The sequence below is a fragment of the Melanotaenia boesemani genome, chromosome 17 (assembly GCF_017639745.1).
Source record: "Melanotaenia boesemani isolate fMelBoe1 chromosome 17, fMelBoe1.pri, whole genome shotgun sequence".
Classification (NCBI taxonomy): domain Eukaryota; kingdom Metazoa; phylum Chordata; class Actinopteri; order Atheriniformes; family Melanotaeniidae; genus Melanotaenia; species Melanotaenia boesemani.
The window spans coordinates 31,249,646-31,263,798 of NC_055698.1; the positions used below are offsets into that span (position 1 = coordinate 31,249,646).

The 14,153-nt window shown below is 38.0% G+C and overlaps 1 protein-coding gene across 3 annotated transcripts; it reads right to left on the reverse strand.

Annotated features, from left to right (window-relative positions):
* On the reverse strand, nucleotides 1-14,082 carry LOC121656280 (cilia- and flagella-associated protein 69-like). 3 transcript variants are annotated; one of them, XM_042011303.1, is made up of 23 exons: nucleotides 13,816-14,082; nucleotides 12,565-12,624; nucleotides 12,427-12,492; nucleotides 12,081-12,190; nucleotides 11,928-12,004; nucleotides 10,413-10,511; nucleotides 9,266-9,418; nucleotides 8,952-9,129; nucleotides 8,751-8,874; nucleotides 8,611-8,659; nucleotides 8,401-8,522; nucleotides 7,149-7,380; nucleotides 6,428-6,592; nucleotides 6,225-6,340; nucleotides 5,714-5,832; nucleotides 3,748-3,829; nucleotides 3,442-3,634; nucleotides 2,646-2,783; nucleotides 2,282-2,358; nucleotides 1,250-1,447; nucleotides 1,018-1,104; nucleotides 854-919; nucleotides 1-637 (listed from the first exon to the last, which is right to left on the reverse strand). In XM_042011303.1, exons 1-23 carry the CDS (start codon nucleotides 13,894-13,896, stop codon nucleotides 497-499), a joined length of 2,733 nt encoding a protein of 910 aa, XP_041867237.1. In that variant the 5' UTR covers nucleotides 13,897-14,082; the 3' UTR covers nucleotides 1-496. The 3 variants fall into 3 exon arrangements, with proteins under 3 accessions (XP_041867237.1, XP_041867236.1, XP_041867238.1); XM_042011302.1 differs by having other exon boundaries at nucleotides 12,565-12,627; XM_042011304.1 differs by lacking the exons at nucleotides 1-637; nucleotides 854-919; nucleotides 1,018-1,104 and having other exon boundaries at nucleotides 1,286-1,447; nucleotides 2,298-2,358; nucleotides 12,565-12,627.
* Nucleotides 14,083-14,153: the final 71 nt, after the last annotated feature.

A 14,153-nucleotide genomic window follows, 5' to 3' on the forward strand; every position in this document is an offset into this window, starting at 1 on the left:
CCTCCACAAAACCCATAGAACTGTAAAACGACCCTCTTCTGCCACTACCTGCTGAATCTGCAGCCAACGTCAGTGTTGTGTCTTATGAGGTGGGCTGTGATGAAACCAGAAGAAAAGTCTTTTTTTGGGGACTGATAAGAGTGATACACACTAGAAACAGGAAATGACATCAATCTTTTGTCACATTTCTGTCCAAACTATTGTTCCAACCTTTTCTGTGGAAAAAACTGTTTTTAAATGCTGTGTTTTCACGTGTGTGTGTGTGTTTTTCAGGGATGGGTGGCAGACGAGACAACAAGGTTCTGATTGTGCCCATCGCGTGAGCTCATGTCTGCATTTTCTGCTAATTCACTTGATATCTTCAGTAACAGGAAAAAGCTGCACCGAGAAATACAAACAACACAAATAATTCACTGTGAAATGCGTTGATTTGCTTTCAGGTTCAGTTTGTACTATGACATATACATGCTGTACTGAACCAGCCTCCTCGCTGGGATCAATCTTTTACGGTGCTGAAGTTCACCAGGTCTAACGGTGCTGGTTCGGTTCTGATCGGAGCTTTGGCCAGCATCACTTTCATTCCTGCAGGACCCTGAAGATCAGTGCTTTCCATGGCCACGACGTGCCCGATGAAATGCTGAAAGATGCAGCAAAACACAGAGAAATATCATTTAAGAACACATAAAACCTGAAACCGCTTACAGTTGGAGGACGATTTAAGTGTTCAAGGATATGCAGACTATAAATCCACAAAATGATCAAATTAACAAATATTACATTTCAGTGTTTATGCAAATATTTCACATGTGTCTGTAATGTGGGTGAAATCAGATAAAAGCTGTGTCAGTTTGACCTTTGCAGGATGATTTGGTTTTGATCTGATTAATGCAGCATGTTTCTCCCTCTGAGCTTTCTCCTCCTGTGTTAAAAACACATGAAGTCACGGCAAGGCTGCATATAAATAACAACACACATGTTCAGATTCATTCTTAGTAGAATTTGTGAAAAATATGAAACCTTCAGGATCTCATAATTTGAAGTCTTGGAAACATATTTGTTCCAGGATTTGGATGTAAGCTCCTGTTGCCTCAAGCGAGACTTCATCTGCAGTAAAAAAGACAAAAAACACTAATACAAGGTCCTTTAATGAGAACCATGATCAACTAAAATATACCAGAAAGATATTAGACGTTGGCTGAGATTTCAGTAATAGCTTGTGCAGCTGTTGGGGTATTTCTGTTGCCAGCACCTCTCTGTAGACCAGCTTCTCCTCGCTGATGTCCTCTTCCTGCTGCTGCTCCAGGATGCTTCTTTGCTCTGCCATGATCCTCCTCGCCGTGTCCTCTGAAATCCTCTGTATGGTGCTCAGAGCCTCTTCATCAGGGCTGATGGGCCTCACGCCATCCAGACTCAGTTCCCTGCTGATCTCCTCCCACACCTCTCCAACCTGCATCATACCAGGACAGGCACCTTGCTGTTCAAACCACTTGCTTCATCTGAAACTGAAGTCTGTACAAGCAGTGAAGTATTTAAATTAGATATATTCTGCTCTCTGGTCGGTGAAAATATTAATTTAAAGTCTGATCAAACTGATCCTTGAGTTACGATGCAAATGTTTTTAATATTGACACAAATGACAATAAAGAAGCACATTGTAGGGAGAGCCTACAGGAGCTGTCCACACTAACACACACCAGCCTCGCAGAAATACGTGTGGCTTGAACTTAAACTGTTAATCTAGGGGTGTCCAGCTCTTGTTGTCTGGGTCCACAATCCTGCAGGTTTTAGATGTCTCCCTGATCCAAATTAGCTCTCCTCTACAGCTTTTTGTCAAGTTCTGCACAAGCTTTCTGACCCATTAATTTGATTCAGGTGCTGCAGCATGAAACATTAACACCTGCAGGACAGCAGTCCCCGAGGACCACCTGCAGGACACACCTGATCTAAGCTTTCAGAAGTCTGGGTTTAATCTCAGGATCCAGTTTTAAAAAGAATCTGTTCTTCAACATGTTTGCAGTTTAAATCTGCATCTTCAATGCTTTAGTTCAAACCATGTCATTAATGTTCATGTACATGCATTAGAAGACACAGGACACGATTCTTTTAGAGCTGAAGCTTGTACATATTGAACATATTTTATATTACTGTGGTAGAGAAAGTTAGTTCAGTTTTGTTGTTGCTTCAGTCCTTTCAGTTAAATTCTTCAGAGTGTGTATTAGTCATATGCAATGAACTCTTTAAGATGACTTGTATGACATCGTCATCTGTGTTGATCATTTACCTTAAAGTCCAGATACCTTTTGATAATGCTCAGAGTCACATAATCTTCTGTTGACAATCCAGGAAGTCCCTGAAAACCTGTCGGTCCAAAAGTAAAACAGCTGATCGGATTTATTGTACTGCATTTTATACTGAATGATGTACTCTTTTGTAAGTTCTTCAATATAAAACGCCACACTCCCAGGAGACATTAAATCAGCATTGTGTTATACATACATATTATTATTAAACGCTTATGTAAATGTATTAAATACATAAGCTGAAGCTGACCTGTATGATGTCTGAAGAATGTGAAATGAAAAAATACTGCATGAAATATCTTTTAAATGAAGTGAAACTAAAGAAGTTTGCAGTTATTCTTTTACCCAGACAGCAGAAGATTAAATAAATCTTTGCTCGCAGGTTCTCTGATATTTCCAACACTGCTGTGGTTGGTGTGGCGGCAGGAAATGACAACAAGTCGCCGTCCTGCTGGAAACAACTGAGAACAGGACTCTGAGGATCTGAAGGACAAACACAGACATAATAATAAAATATTAAAATATGTGAGACATGTTCAGTATGTTGTGTGACAGAGCAATGGCATATATATATATATATATATATATATATATATATATAGTATATGCAGAAGTTCTGGTTCAGGTCTTGGTTCAGGTTTGTATTTCTTTTTCTTTATCTGCTGTAGATGGTTTTAGTCCTGACTTTTCTTTTGTCCTCCACCTGTCCAGTTTCTTTCTGTCAGCCTGTTTTTATTGCTGTTTTTCAGGGAAAGTAAAGAAACGGAAACAACAAACCTACAGATCAAATTTACTGTAGAACTGGTTCTTTGCAAAGTTGTCCGTTATGTGTTGACACAACACTGGTTTGTCCCTGTTTACGCTTGAATGATTCATAGATCAGTCTTATGAGGCTTAAACAAAAACACATTCCTCTGAAAATGGTCAGGTTCAAGGATGGGACTGAAAACTTTGAAAGGTCTTCAGAACGATGAAGAACTGTTGATATACATACATACATGAAATATTACAACAAAGTCTGGCAGCTTGGAAGAGAAAGATAAAGAATGACTCAAGATTTTTGCATAGGACTGTAAGACTAACAAAGGTATAAAAAGCAGATAAATCTACTCACAGTCTTGCCTTTAAGATGCAGACTGACCTGTAATTCCTCCATGTTGGTTTCGGATCACACCCAGCTCCTTTTCCTCCTCCCTCCACAGCTGCAGCAGGAGTCTTGAAGCTGTCTGACCGGCAGCATCCCTCCAGCTCAGGATGAGAGATGGCGTGTTTGGGTTGTCATGTAGCTCCAGCAGGGTGGAAAGCACAACACCGTGCACACATCTGGGGCTCGTCTGACAAAGATACCCATTTAGATTTCCTGAATCTTTTATAAGACGCAGCATAACCATTTTTTATTCTAAAATAACTTCAGGAGAGGGCAATCTTACAGCCAACAGCAACTTACACTGAGCAAGCTGAGCAGAAGAAATGCCCCGTCTTTAGCCAAAAAGTAATCTTCTGTGCTGCAGCAGCCAACAATGCAGGACCTGGAGGGATGAAGAACACAGCGACAGAAACTTCTGGAGCTGTAGGAAATCCTGCTGGGTAGTTTACTATGAACCAACACGTCTCTGAAGAAGCTCACATAGATGTTTAAAAAGCAAACGGTTTCCAGATGAAGTGATGACGGCGAGAACAATGTGATGTTTGGATGAGAGGAAGGTGAGAGTTCTGGTGTCGTTTGACAGACATTTTATAAATCATAAAGATGATTTTATAGATGTTTATTATCCTCCAGGTTTGGTTCAGATTCGTGAAAAAACATCCTTAAAGTGTCCTTAAAGTAAATTAAATCTTTAACAGCAATCTAAAAGTATTCAAAGCTCCTGATTTGTTTTCTTTTTATGCTTCTTACACATGATGTAAGAATGAAACAGCAACCTAACGTAACCAAACAAACATGCAGGGAGTTTCACATCTGGTCAAATTATTATTTTTTTACTTTTGACATCAACCCAATGTTCATTTTTACCAAAAAAAAGTTCTAAGACTCAATAGTAGAAGCAGATATAGAGATTTATCAAGTCCATTATTAAAGTTACAATCATTAAAATTTTACTTCAGCATCTCCCAAACTGGAGGTTGGGGGTCTCAAGATCATTTCAGGGGATCACCAGCTCATTCTTAATTAAATTAAAAAAAAAAAAAGCCTAGATTTACAAATGAATTTGAGACTTTTATTAGGGCTGTCAAAATTAACACGTTAATACAAAGAAATTAATCTGTGAAATTAAGTCACTCTTTTTTTTTTTTACACATTAAAGCATAAACAACAGTCATCAGTCAAGTCACAATAAAAATCTGAATTTGGCATTATCTTTGCTGGAGGAGCTGATTTTGGGCGTGCAGGCGCTTTGTTACTGCGGTGAACCGAATCCACCAAAAACAACTTTATCCTCCTTATTTATGAAGTTCCTGAACACCAGTGATTGATATCTTGGGGGTCGTGGTTGATTACAGAAGGTCATAGCAAATGTTTATCCATCAATATCCATTAAAAAAAGATTAAAAAAAGACAAAGCAATGAACATTTAAAAGGATGTGAGATATTTATAAAAGGGTTCAGAACAAAAGTGTTTCTGTGCCTGGAACAATCTGCATAAAGAAACTAAAGATGCTAAATTAAATATTGTGTTTAAAAACTGATTAAAGATGCTATGATAAGAAAATAGAAGAAAAATATAAACCTATTTTTTGCTCTGTGGTGATGTAAATAAAGTAAACGAAGTGTAAAATGTTGGAAATCGGTGGCTCGCTGGGCTGAAACTGCTTTTACTCTCATTTTATTATACGTTTGATTTGAATAATGATTTGTTTTAGAGTGGCAGATTATAGAAGGTTTTTCTTCTTCCTTTTCCTTTTCATTCACGCGTTTGAGATTTATGTTTGTATTAATTGTTTTGTTTGCTAAAGAACTGAAAAAAATTCATGAATAAAAATTTTAATACTTGTATTTTTCAGTCTGAACTTTTTCACTTGTAATGGAGCAAACAGATGATGTCTTTTTAAACTAGATGAAGTCTTTTTAAACTAAAAAAATCAGTATTTCTACAGTAATAAAGAATATTTGTTCCTTTGCCGTCTGTATATATGAACACAGATGTTTGTGTTTTTTGTCTGTTTGTTTTTATTGGAAAACATAAAATCAAGCTAACAAATCTGCCATGTTGTGTAGATGTTAACACCACGTCCCTGCAGGTTTTAGTTGTTTCTCTGCTCACATTTAGGCTCAAATTACTGAATCATTAATGGACTTGTGGAGAAGTTGAGGAGAAGCTGTGGAAAGGAGTCTCCAGGAGTCTCCAGGAGATGGGAAACATTTCAAACCTACTCTCAAGGACCAGATCTGGACTCGGTTTAGCTGAACTGACCTCACACAGTCAATGGTGGAAAGAAGGAGCTTATTGTGTCCCAGACCGCTGTAGAACTTGCTGGAGCCTTTCTTCAGGAAGTGAACGGTCATCTCAACTCCCTCTGATCCAAACAGCTCCTGAAACACAACATTAAAAAATATTCCAACATCATTTTTCTTTCTGTTTGTTCAGAAACTGTCATATGAAACCCCGAACAGTTAGAATGAATATGTTCTAACTCTGGTCTCTTTCTGCTGAACTTTTTCTTTTGGTCACTGTTTTGGTCCCAGAAATTTCTAGTCATTCACAGCTGGAAATGTGATCCACACCTCACCACAACAACCCTCAGTGTGCAACACCTGCCTAAAAACAAAGCTTTGACCTGAGCAAACAAGAGAAACAAACTCAAACTACACGTTTGTATTAAAAATGTCAACATAAGGAACAAAATGGTTCAGTAATCACTTACAATTACATTCTCAACTTAATCATTTTAAGTTGCTCTTAAAATAATTTGTCTCTGTTTGACCTTTCTATGAATGTCGGTCTCACACAGCGATGAAAGGATCAGCTGAATATTTGACATTATCTCCGTGGTAACTTCATCTTCTTCATCAGATCGTCCATCCATCTGGTTCAAAACCCCTGAGAAAACACCACAGCTCAGACTGAAGTGGATTTATTAGTGGCCACAGGTTGACATCAATGTATTGATGTCCAGTTTGAAGTTACCCAGAAGCTGGCTGATTATTCCCTGATCACACAGGTCCTGGTTCACAGACTCTTCGCCCAGAGACGTGACAGATTTCAGCACTCTGATACAGTACCGCAGCTGAGCCTTCTTACTGCCTCTGCCTCCGGTGCCATGGAAACTGTGCCCATGAGCAAAGTAAGCATCTGAAACAAAGAGAGGAACATAAGAAACACACTGAGAAACATCGGGGATGCCTTGAGATTTGGTGTTTTACAGAAAGAGACTCTGTGATAAGATAAGACTAATTCTTCCTCTTTCCTTCACCCTCCATTTAGTTATGAAGTCACCATTCACCTGGCCTCCAAAATAGACTGCCAATCTTTTAGCTCTTAAACATTTAATTTTGCCAGGTGCACAGATGATATGACCCAGTATAAAGATTTTTATTGCAATGGGATACTTTATTTCACACTGCTCCTTTTGATTATTGTCTCCATGATTACATCAGCTTGTAGCATCCCTTCTGAAACTCTAGGCAGGTCTTGTCACTGGAGGTAGAAAAGTGTTCATTTAGGTGTTACAGATGAAAGTTGCTCAGAAATCCGCAGTGAAATGCGCTTTGCTGACATAGGCAAGGCAGTTTATTTGTACAGCACATTTCATGAACAGGACAATTCAAAGTGCTTTACATAAAACAAAGACATTACAGATATTTACAGCTCAGCACTTCTTTGACCTCTCGACTTTCTGCTGTCTGACCTGTTCTGACGCACCAGTCCAGCAGAAGCAGCAGGCAGGCGTTTCCCTGACAGGACATGTAGTCATCCAGCATGAGTGGAGCGATGCTGGTGAGGGTGGCCAGCGCCTGCAGCTGGAGCTCCTCCTGCTGGACAACAGACCAGTGATGAAGACCCGAGCGACGCTCAGACGAACCGGCGAGAGGCTTGATAAGCTTCAGCAGAAACAGCATGACCATTTCTTCTTCATAAAGCTAGAAAGATAAGATAAGATAAGAAAAGATAAGATAAGATAAGATAAGATAAGATAAGATAAGAAAAGATAAGATAAGAAAAGATAAGATAAGAAAAGATAAGATAAGAAAAGATAAGAAAAGATAAGATAAGATAAGATAAGAAAAGATAAGATAAGATAAGATAAGAAAAGATAAGATAAGATAAGAAAAGATAAGATAAGAAAAGATAAGATAAGATAAGATAAGATAAGATAAGATAAGATAAGATAAGATAAGATAAAATAAGATAAGAAAAGATAAGAAAAGATAAGATAAGATAAGAAAAGAAAAGAAAAGATAAGATAAGAAAAGATAAGATAAGAAAAGATAAGAAAAGAAAAGATAAGAAAAGATAAGAAAAGATAAGATAAGAAAAGAAAAGAAAAGATAAGAAAAGATAAGATAAGATAAGATAAGATAAGATAAAATAAGATAAGAAAAGATAAGAAAAGATAAGATAAGATAAGAAAAGAAAAGAAAAGATAAGATAAGATAAGAAAAGAAAAGATAAGAAAAGATAAGAAAAGATAAGAAAAGAAAAGAAAAGATAAGAAAAGATAAGATAAGATAAGATAAGAAAAGATAAGAAAAGAAAAGATAAGAAAAGATAAGAAAAGAAAAGAAAAGAAAAGAAAAGATAAGATAAGATAAGATAAGATAAGAAAAGATAGACAGCTGTACAATGAAATTAAAATAATGCAACTGAAGGTGCATTAAAACAACAAAAAAAGAAAAACATGCAGTTAAAAGTCCAAAGAACTGTCACAATTTGCCAAATAAAACTACTTAAAAATGTAATAAAATGCAGAGTAATATATAGAGATAAACAATTAAACCTATACATTAGATACTATAATTGCATTTAAACCAAACTATTGCACAAACTATAAACTTCAGAGTGAAACAGTCGTGATGTGTGACTGTTGAGTGTTCTGACTGAGACTGAAACTCATCGCTCTGATCAAATCTAAACAAAGGCAAACACAGAGTGTGACGAACCTGCAGGGCAGCACAGTCTCTGGACATTACAACTAACAGATTCAGCAGCAACTTCTTCATCTTCAAGTCTTTGTTACTGTAGGTGAGCTTGAGGTTTTGGTCCAACGGGCTGCGACGTTTCACTGAAACACAAATGGATCATTTTCTCTTTTACAAGTGCATCAGTTTATAAGAATAAAACTGAAATCTGGACAGGAAGAGCAGCCTCACTCTCTGGAAACATGACGAAACCCACAAGCTGTTTGGTAAATAAACTCTCCTGAAAATGATAAAGACGTTGTCAGACAAACCACAGCTTATGTAACACAGATACACGCTGGGCAGATATGTTCATCATGTCCTGTACTCACGACAAGCGGAGAGTTTGGATTTCCAGCGATGAACGTTGTGATTACAAGCAGATCATTTCTGAGTTGGAGGTCAGAAGTTTGAGAAGCTTTCAGCAGCAGGTGACAAAATGCTTCTTTCAGAGATCTGAAACACAAATCAACCCGGAGATATTTACTATCTTATTTATCACAGTAAGATTTAAGGATAAATTTAAAACGTACATGACACACTCCATGCTGCTGAGCTGACCGATGATCTCCTCTTTGTTGCCACTCTCCAGAAGGTTCCAGAGGATTTCCGAGGAGCAGAAAAGGACCTGACTGGACCGGCCCGGTTCATTCATGTGGAGACAGATTGTTTCTGCCCCATGTGCTTCTACTATTGATGTGCAGATCTTGTCTGTGATTGCAAAGTGATTGAGATGTGATCAATAATAACACAACATGATCAGCTGAAATCTGCAGTGATTCATCCATGGAAGAATGAATCACTGGATTACCCCCCATCGGTGCATGCAGTGACACCAGCTGCTGACCAGAGGAGCTGGAGAGGATCTGAAGCGTCTGCAGGAGCTGCAGCTTGATGGCAGGCTGGTTCTCCAGCGCAGCCATGGAGAGGAGCAGCGTCTTAGGGAGGTCGCTGCGCTCCAGCAGCTGCAGCTTGTAGCCTAGAGAGGTCTGCTGGAGCCCTGCAGAGACGGAGCGGGAAGGGTTAAAAAAGCCGCGATGCACTGAAACACAAACAAACAGAGATGCTGCTGCAAGGAAAAAAAGTTCAAGAAAAAATGTTTTCATTTAATTTTGTGTCACTTGAAGGATAAATAAGATGGAAGCGTTGATCTTTTTCTCTTTTATTGTGCAATTTGATCTCAACTCAAATATCTCACTGACTACTTCATTTTCTTAAATCTTTGTGAAAATACAGATGATGTCCAGAGGATGAAGCATGATGATTCTGCCATCATGTTTTCTCATGATGTATGAAAGTGAGTCAAGCCAATTCCCTGTGCCCCTCCTTTTGTTTCTTTTGCCTGTTTGTCTCTGTGTTGTTAATGTTGTTTTTGTTTAACATTGTTTAACATGTTTGTTGTTTGCATTTTTAGAGTAATAAAATTAATTTAAGAATAAAAGCTAGCTTTAGCAAACAAAGATGTTTGGCACAACATCCCCAGGGATCACTAACTCCAGACCTTTGGGGCCAGCGTCCTGCAGGTTTTAGATGTTTTCTTGATGCAACACACCTGACTCAAATCAAAGGGCCATTAAGAGGCTTGTTGTAAACTTGACAACAAGCAGCTGGAGAATCATTTAGTTTGAATCAGCAGAGAAACATCTAAAACCTGTGGCACACTGGCCCAAGAGGTCCAGAGTTGGTGATCCTCATCCAGACCATCCCTCTGTCATGATGCCAGACACAAATGATCAATTTGATGATTTGCTGAACTGTGATGCAGCAGCATCTTGAGGGTGAAAGGGTAATGTTTTAAACTCTTTTAAACCAAATGCCTGGAAGGTTAGCAGGATTCTGAGCTTACATCTGCATGTTACACGTTGCACATATGCAAGCAAACATTTCCTCGTTAGTATCTTTGCATGCAAGTACAGAAGCCATGAATGAAAGTGGAGGAGGTTAACTGTGAGAAAGGAAAGTTTGAGGTTATGGTGTGGTGAGGTGGTCCGTACCATCGAGCAGCTGTGGGGGAGTCACATAGTTGTAGAACGACTTCACACATTCAACCACGTGTTGCTTCACTTCATCATGTGAAACCCTCATCAGATACCCTGCCAGCAGAAAGACATCTGCCACAGTCACTCCCCTGACTGATCACAGCAGCAAACAGCAGTAAACAACCATGTGAAGAACCATGAGGATTTTACAATCATGATAAGGATTTGTATTTATTATCACATTAACACTTACATGACTGAGATCCGTGACTGTGCAGCTGTGTGTGTCCTGTGTGTGCGTCTGAGTGTCCAACACTGATTAATGTGCCCTTCATTATAATATACAGTATATTTGTCCTGAAGTTTATCTCAAACAACTGACACATACTGTGAGTTACACTGTGAGAAGCACCATAGATACAGAAATCTAGACGTTCATAATCCTTTTGCTGCTGATGTACGCTGCCTCTGTGTCAGAAAGGACTGAATCTGCTTCTAATCTGATGTCATTTCAAAACCTTTTATTTATCAGAATTTCAACATTTTGGACTATTTTCTTGTGTTTTTCCCCCCAAAGAAAATCCCTCCCAAATCCATTTAAATTATAGGTTGAAATGCAACAAACAAACAAACAAAAAAAAACAGAGCTGGTTAAATCGACAGCCAGAAACTGAACTTAGGTGTCCTCTTCCCCATAACATGGATACACAGACACGTTGGTGAAACCAGAGCCTGGGTTCTGATGGAAAAAGTTCCACATGTGTTTCAGTCCACGGCTGATAAATGTAAAAATGTCCCACTATCTCATCTGATTCACTAAATATCCCTGATGTCACATTTTAAAAACTATATATTATTCTCAAGACTTCAGAGAGAATTGATGTTTTGTGTCACCAGATTCATTCAGGTCAAAGTTCTGCTTTAAATATGTTATTTATGTTAGTGTCTGTTTAATTTGATCAGAAGAATGTTTTCAACGTGAATTTCCTCAAAATACTGTAACTGTTGTGTCGCTGGATTATTATTATTAATGCAGAAATGTGTGAACAGAAGATCAGATATGCTCATTTTTAACTGTTTTGTTTTAGACTGTAGCCAAAAGTAATTAGTTGTTATTCATTTAACAATTACTTCATTTTTTGTTAGTAAAAATAAAAATCTCCACCACTTCAATCTGAAAATGTTCAAGAATCTTTGCATGAAAAATATTTCTGAGGATGGTTTCTGATTCTTTTTTGTCTAATCTAACAGATAATAAAATGAAATTAAATAAATAAAAATCTTTCTTAATTCCCAGAGGGAAATAATAAAACTATTCTTATAATAAATAAATACTTAAGAAAGACAGAAAGAAAAAAGAAAAATATTAATAAAAGCATCTTTATTTAAGTTTCAACTCATGAACTTTATATTTCAAATAAATTGAAAGAGTAGAAATGAAATGCTGATGAAAGCATCAAAACAATCCGTCTGTATGTAAATGTGATTTACAGAAGTATTTAAATGTCCCTTCAGGCCGTGAACACGTACCGATATGAGAGAGGATTTCTGTGGCGTCCTGAGCGTACCTCATCTCATCAGAAACTCTCTCCTTCAGGAAGGGAAGCCTGAGATGAAACAGAGCAATGCTGTGATGATCACATGATCTCAACAGATCTGAGTTTTAATGTCCAAGTTTCTTACCCGCAGATTTTAAGAGCTTCACAGAGAACAGCTGCATATTCAGGGTGATCCTTCGCCTTCTCGGCACAGACGTTGAGAACTCTGGACATGCCTGTCAGCTCCCTGAGCAGCTGGAAATACTTTAAGCTATTTAACATTTTGGTATAGAAGGATTTGCTCATATGAAGGTGGAGGAATCCCTGTGACACTGGGAAGTAATGTGTCATCATGTTGCTACCTGAAGCCAGATTTATTTCCATGACTGTGTCAAGCTAATTTAATGTGGTAAAACTTGGTGATGAATCAGCTGCAGAGGAGCAGGACTTGTTGGAGAGGGAAATCCAACTAAAGCCAGGAGAAAGGATACAAATCCAGTGTGGTTCCTCTCAAATAGTTTCCTCAGTACGAAAAGGTGCTTCTCCTTCATGTTTGTCTTCAGTAAAAACAGGATTACGATCAGCAAAACTTCATAGAGATGCAGATGAATGATAAAAGTTTGACTTACAGTCAAAGGATCCTCAAGAAGACGAACCACCTTACTGATGTCAAGACTTTTAGCAGAGACCTGCTAAGAAACCACAAGACAACTTTGCTCTCACTGTCAAAGCGCTCCTGGGTTTAATAAAACATGCACACTCATTAGGGTCCTCTGAAGAAATCTCAAACCATTCTGCATGCAAGATAAATCTGGGTCACTGGCTCCTAAATACTCTTCACGAATGAGATCAGGTGGTTATTCGGTCAAGTCCATTATACAAAAGAGACTACATACAATCCTCATGATCTAAATAAATCATTCAGAAACAAGTTTTTTTTGTAGCGGAGGAACAACATTTTCCAATGGTAAATACAAAAAGATGTAAGTAAATCATGGGTTTGTCTTAAAATGATGGGTGAGCAGGTGTTGATGTAAAATCTATTGTCTATGTGAAGGACTCATACAAATCAACATGACTTCATTGGAATTTATTTTTTAAGGTGCTGTTGACTGGAAATAAACTTTTCGGTAGATCTGCCGAAATTACGAGATAATGGTACTGCAAACATAAAGTGAGTAGCATTAGTGAACATATTATGTTGTGTTCATTTTTTTATGCTTTCGTTGTTATCTAATAGTGACTTTGTCATTCATGACCTCTTTCATTTTCTGTCCATGTGTTAATATACTGCAGAAACAAAGCGGTTTGCAAAGCTGAATCTGAAAAAACCACAAGACATCTAGATCAATTTCCTTTGAACAGACCAGACCAAAGTGGAGAAAACCAAACAATACAGATGAGCACAAACACTTCATACCATATGTCAAGCAAGGTGGTGGAGGAGTAATGATATGGGCTTGTTCTGCAGCCACAGAACCTGGACAGGTCGTAGTGATTAAGTGGTTCCTGATCGCCTCTGGATACTACAGTATTCTAGAGTCAAATTTGAGTCCATCTGTCCCACAGCTAAACCTTGGCTGAAACCATTTCATGCAACAGGACAATGATCCCAAACATAACAGATTTACAACAGAATGGCTGAAAAAGAAAATAATAAAGGTGTGGATGTGATCCATTCAAATCTCTGAACTCAACCTGACTGAAAGGCCAATAAAGGCCTCAGAGAGTTGTAAAAAAAAAAAAAAAAGATTCCTCCACAAACATGTGAGAAACTGACCTTTCTCAATTCTTCTTCTTTTTTCATTTATCATTATCATTTTCAAGCTGTTGTACAGGTAGAGTTTTACCACGACGACAAGTTAAAAAAAAGTGTTTACCTGCTGGGACTGCTGTGCTACTTTCAGACGCACAGCTGAATTTTCCGACATTTTTATGTGCAGAAGTTTGCCTGAAGCCATTTGTAAATGTCAAGGGATTTTGCCTCAGCGTCTTGATTTGAACTTATTTATTTAGCTTAAACAAGTATTCTGCTTCCTTTTACATTTGTGTTAAAAAAAAAGCGTTAAGACAGAAAAGACCCACGCAGTTTCTGCCTAAAAGGATCGCCCAACATCTTCTTGTTCAGTCCTGTTTATGCTACAGAACCTAAGAGCACAAATCTGTTGCTATGGCGACTGTGCAACACGGACGGAAGGCGACGTGGTACAAAAATAAT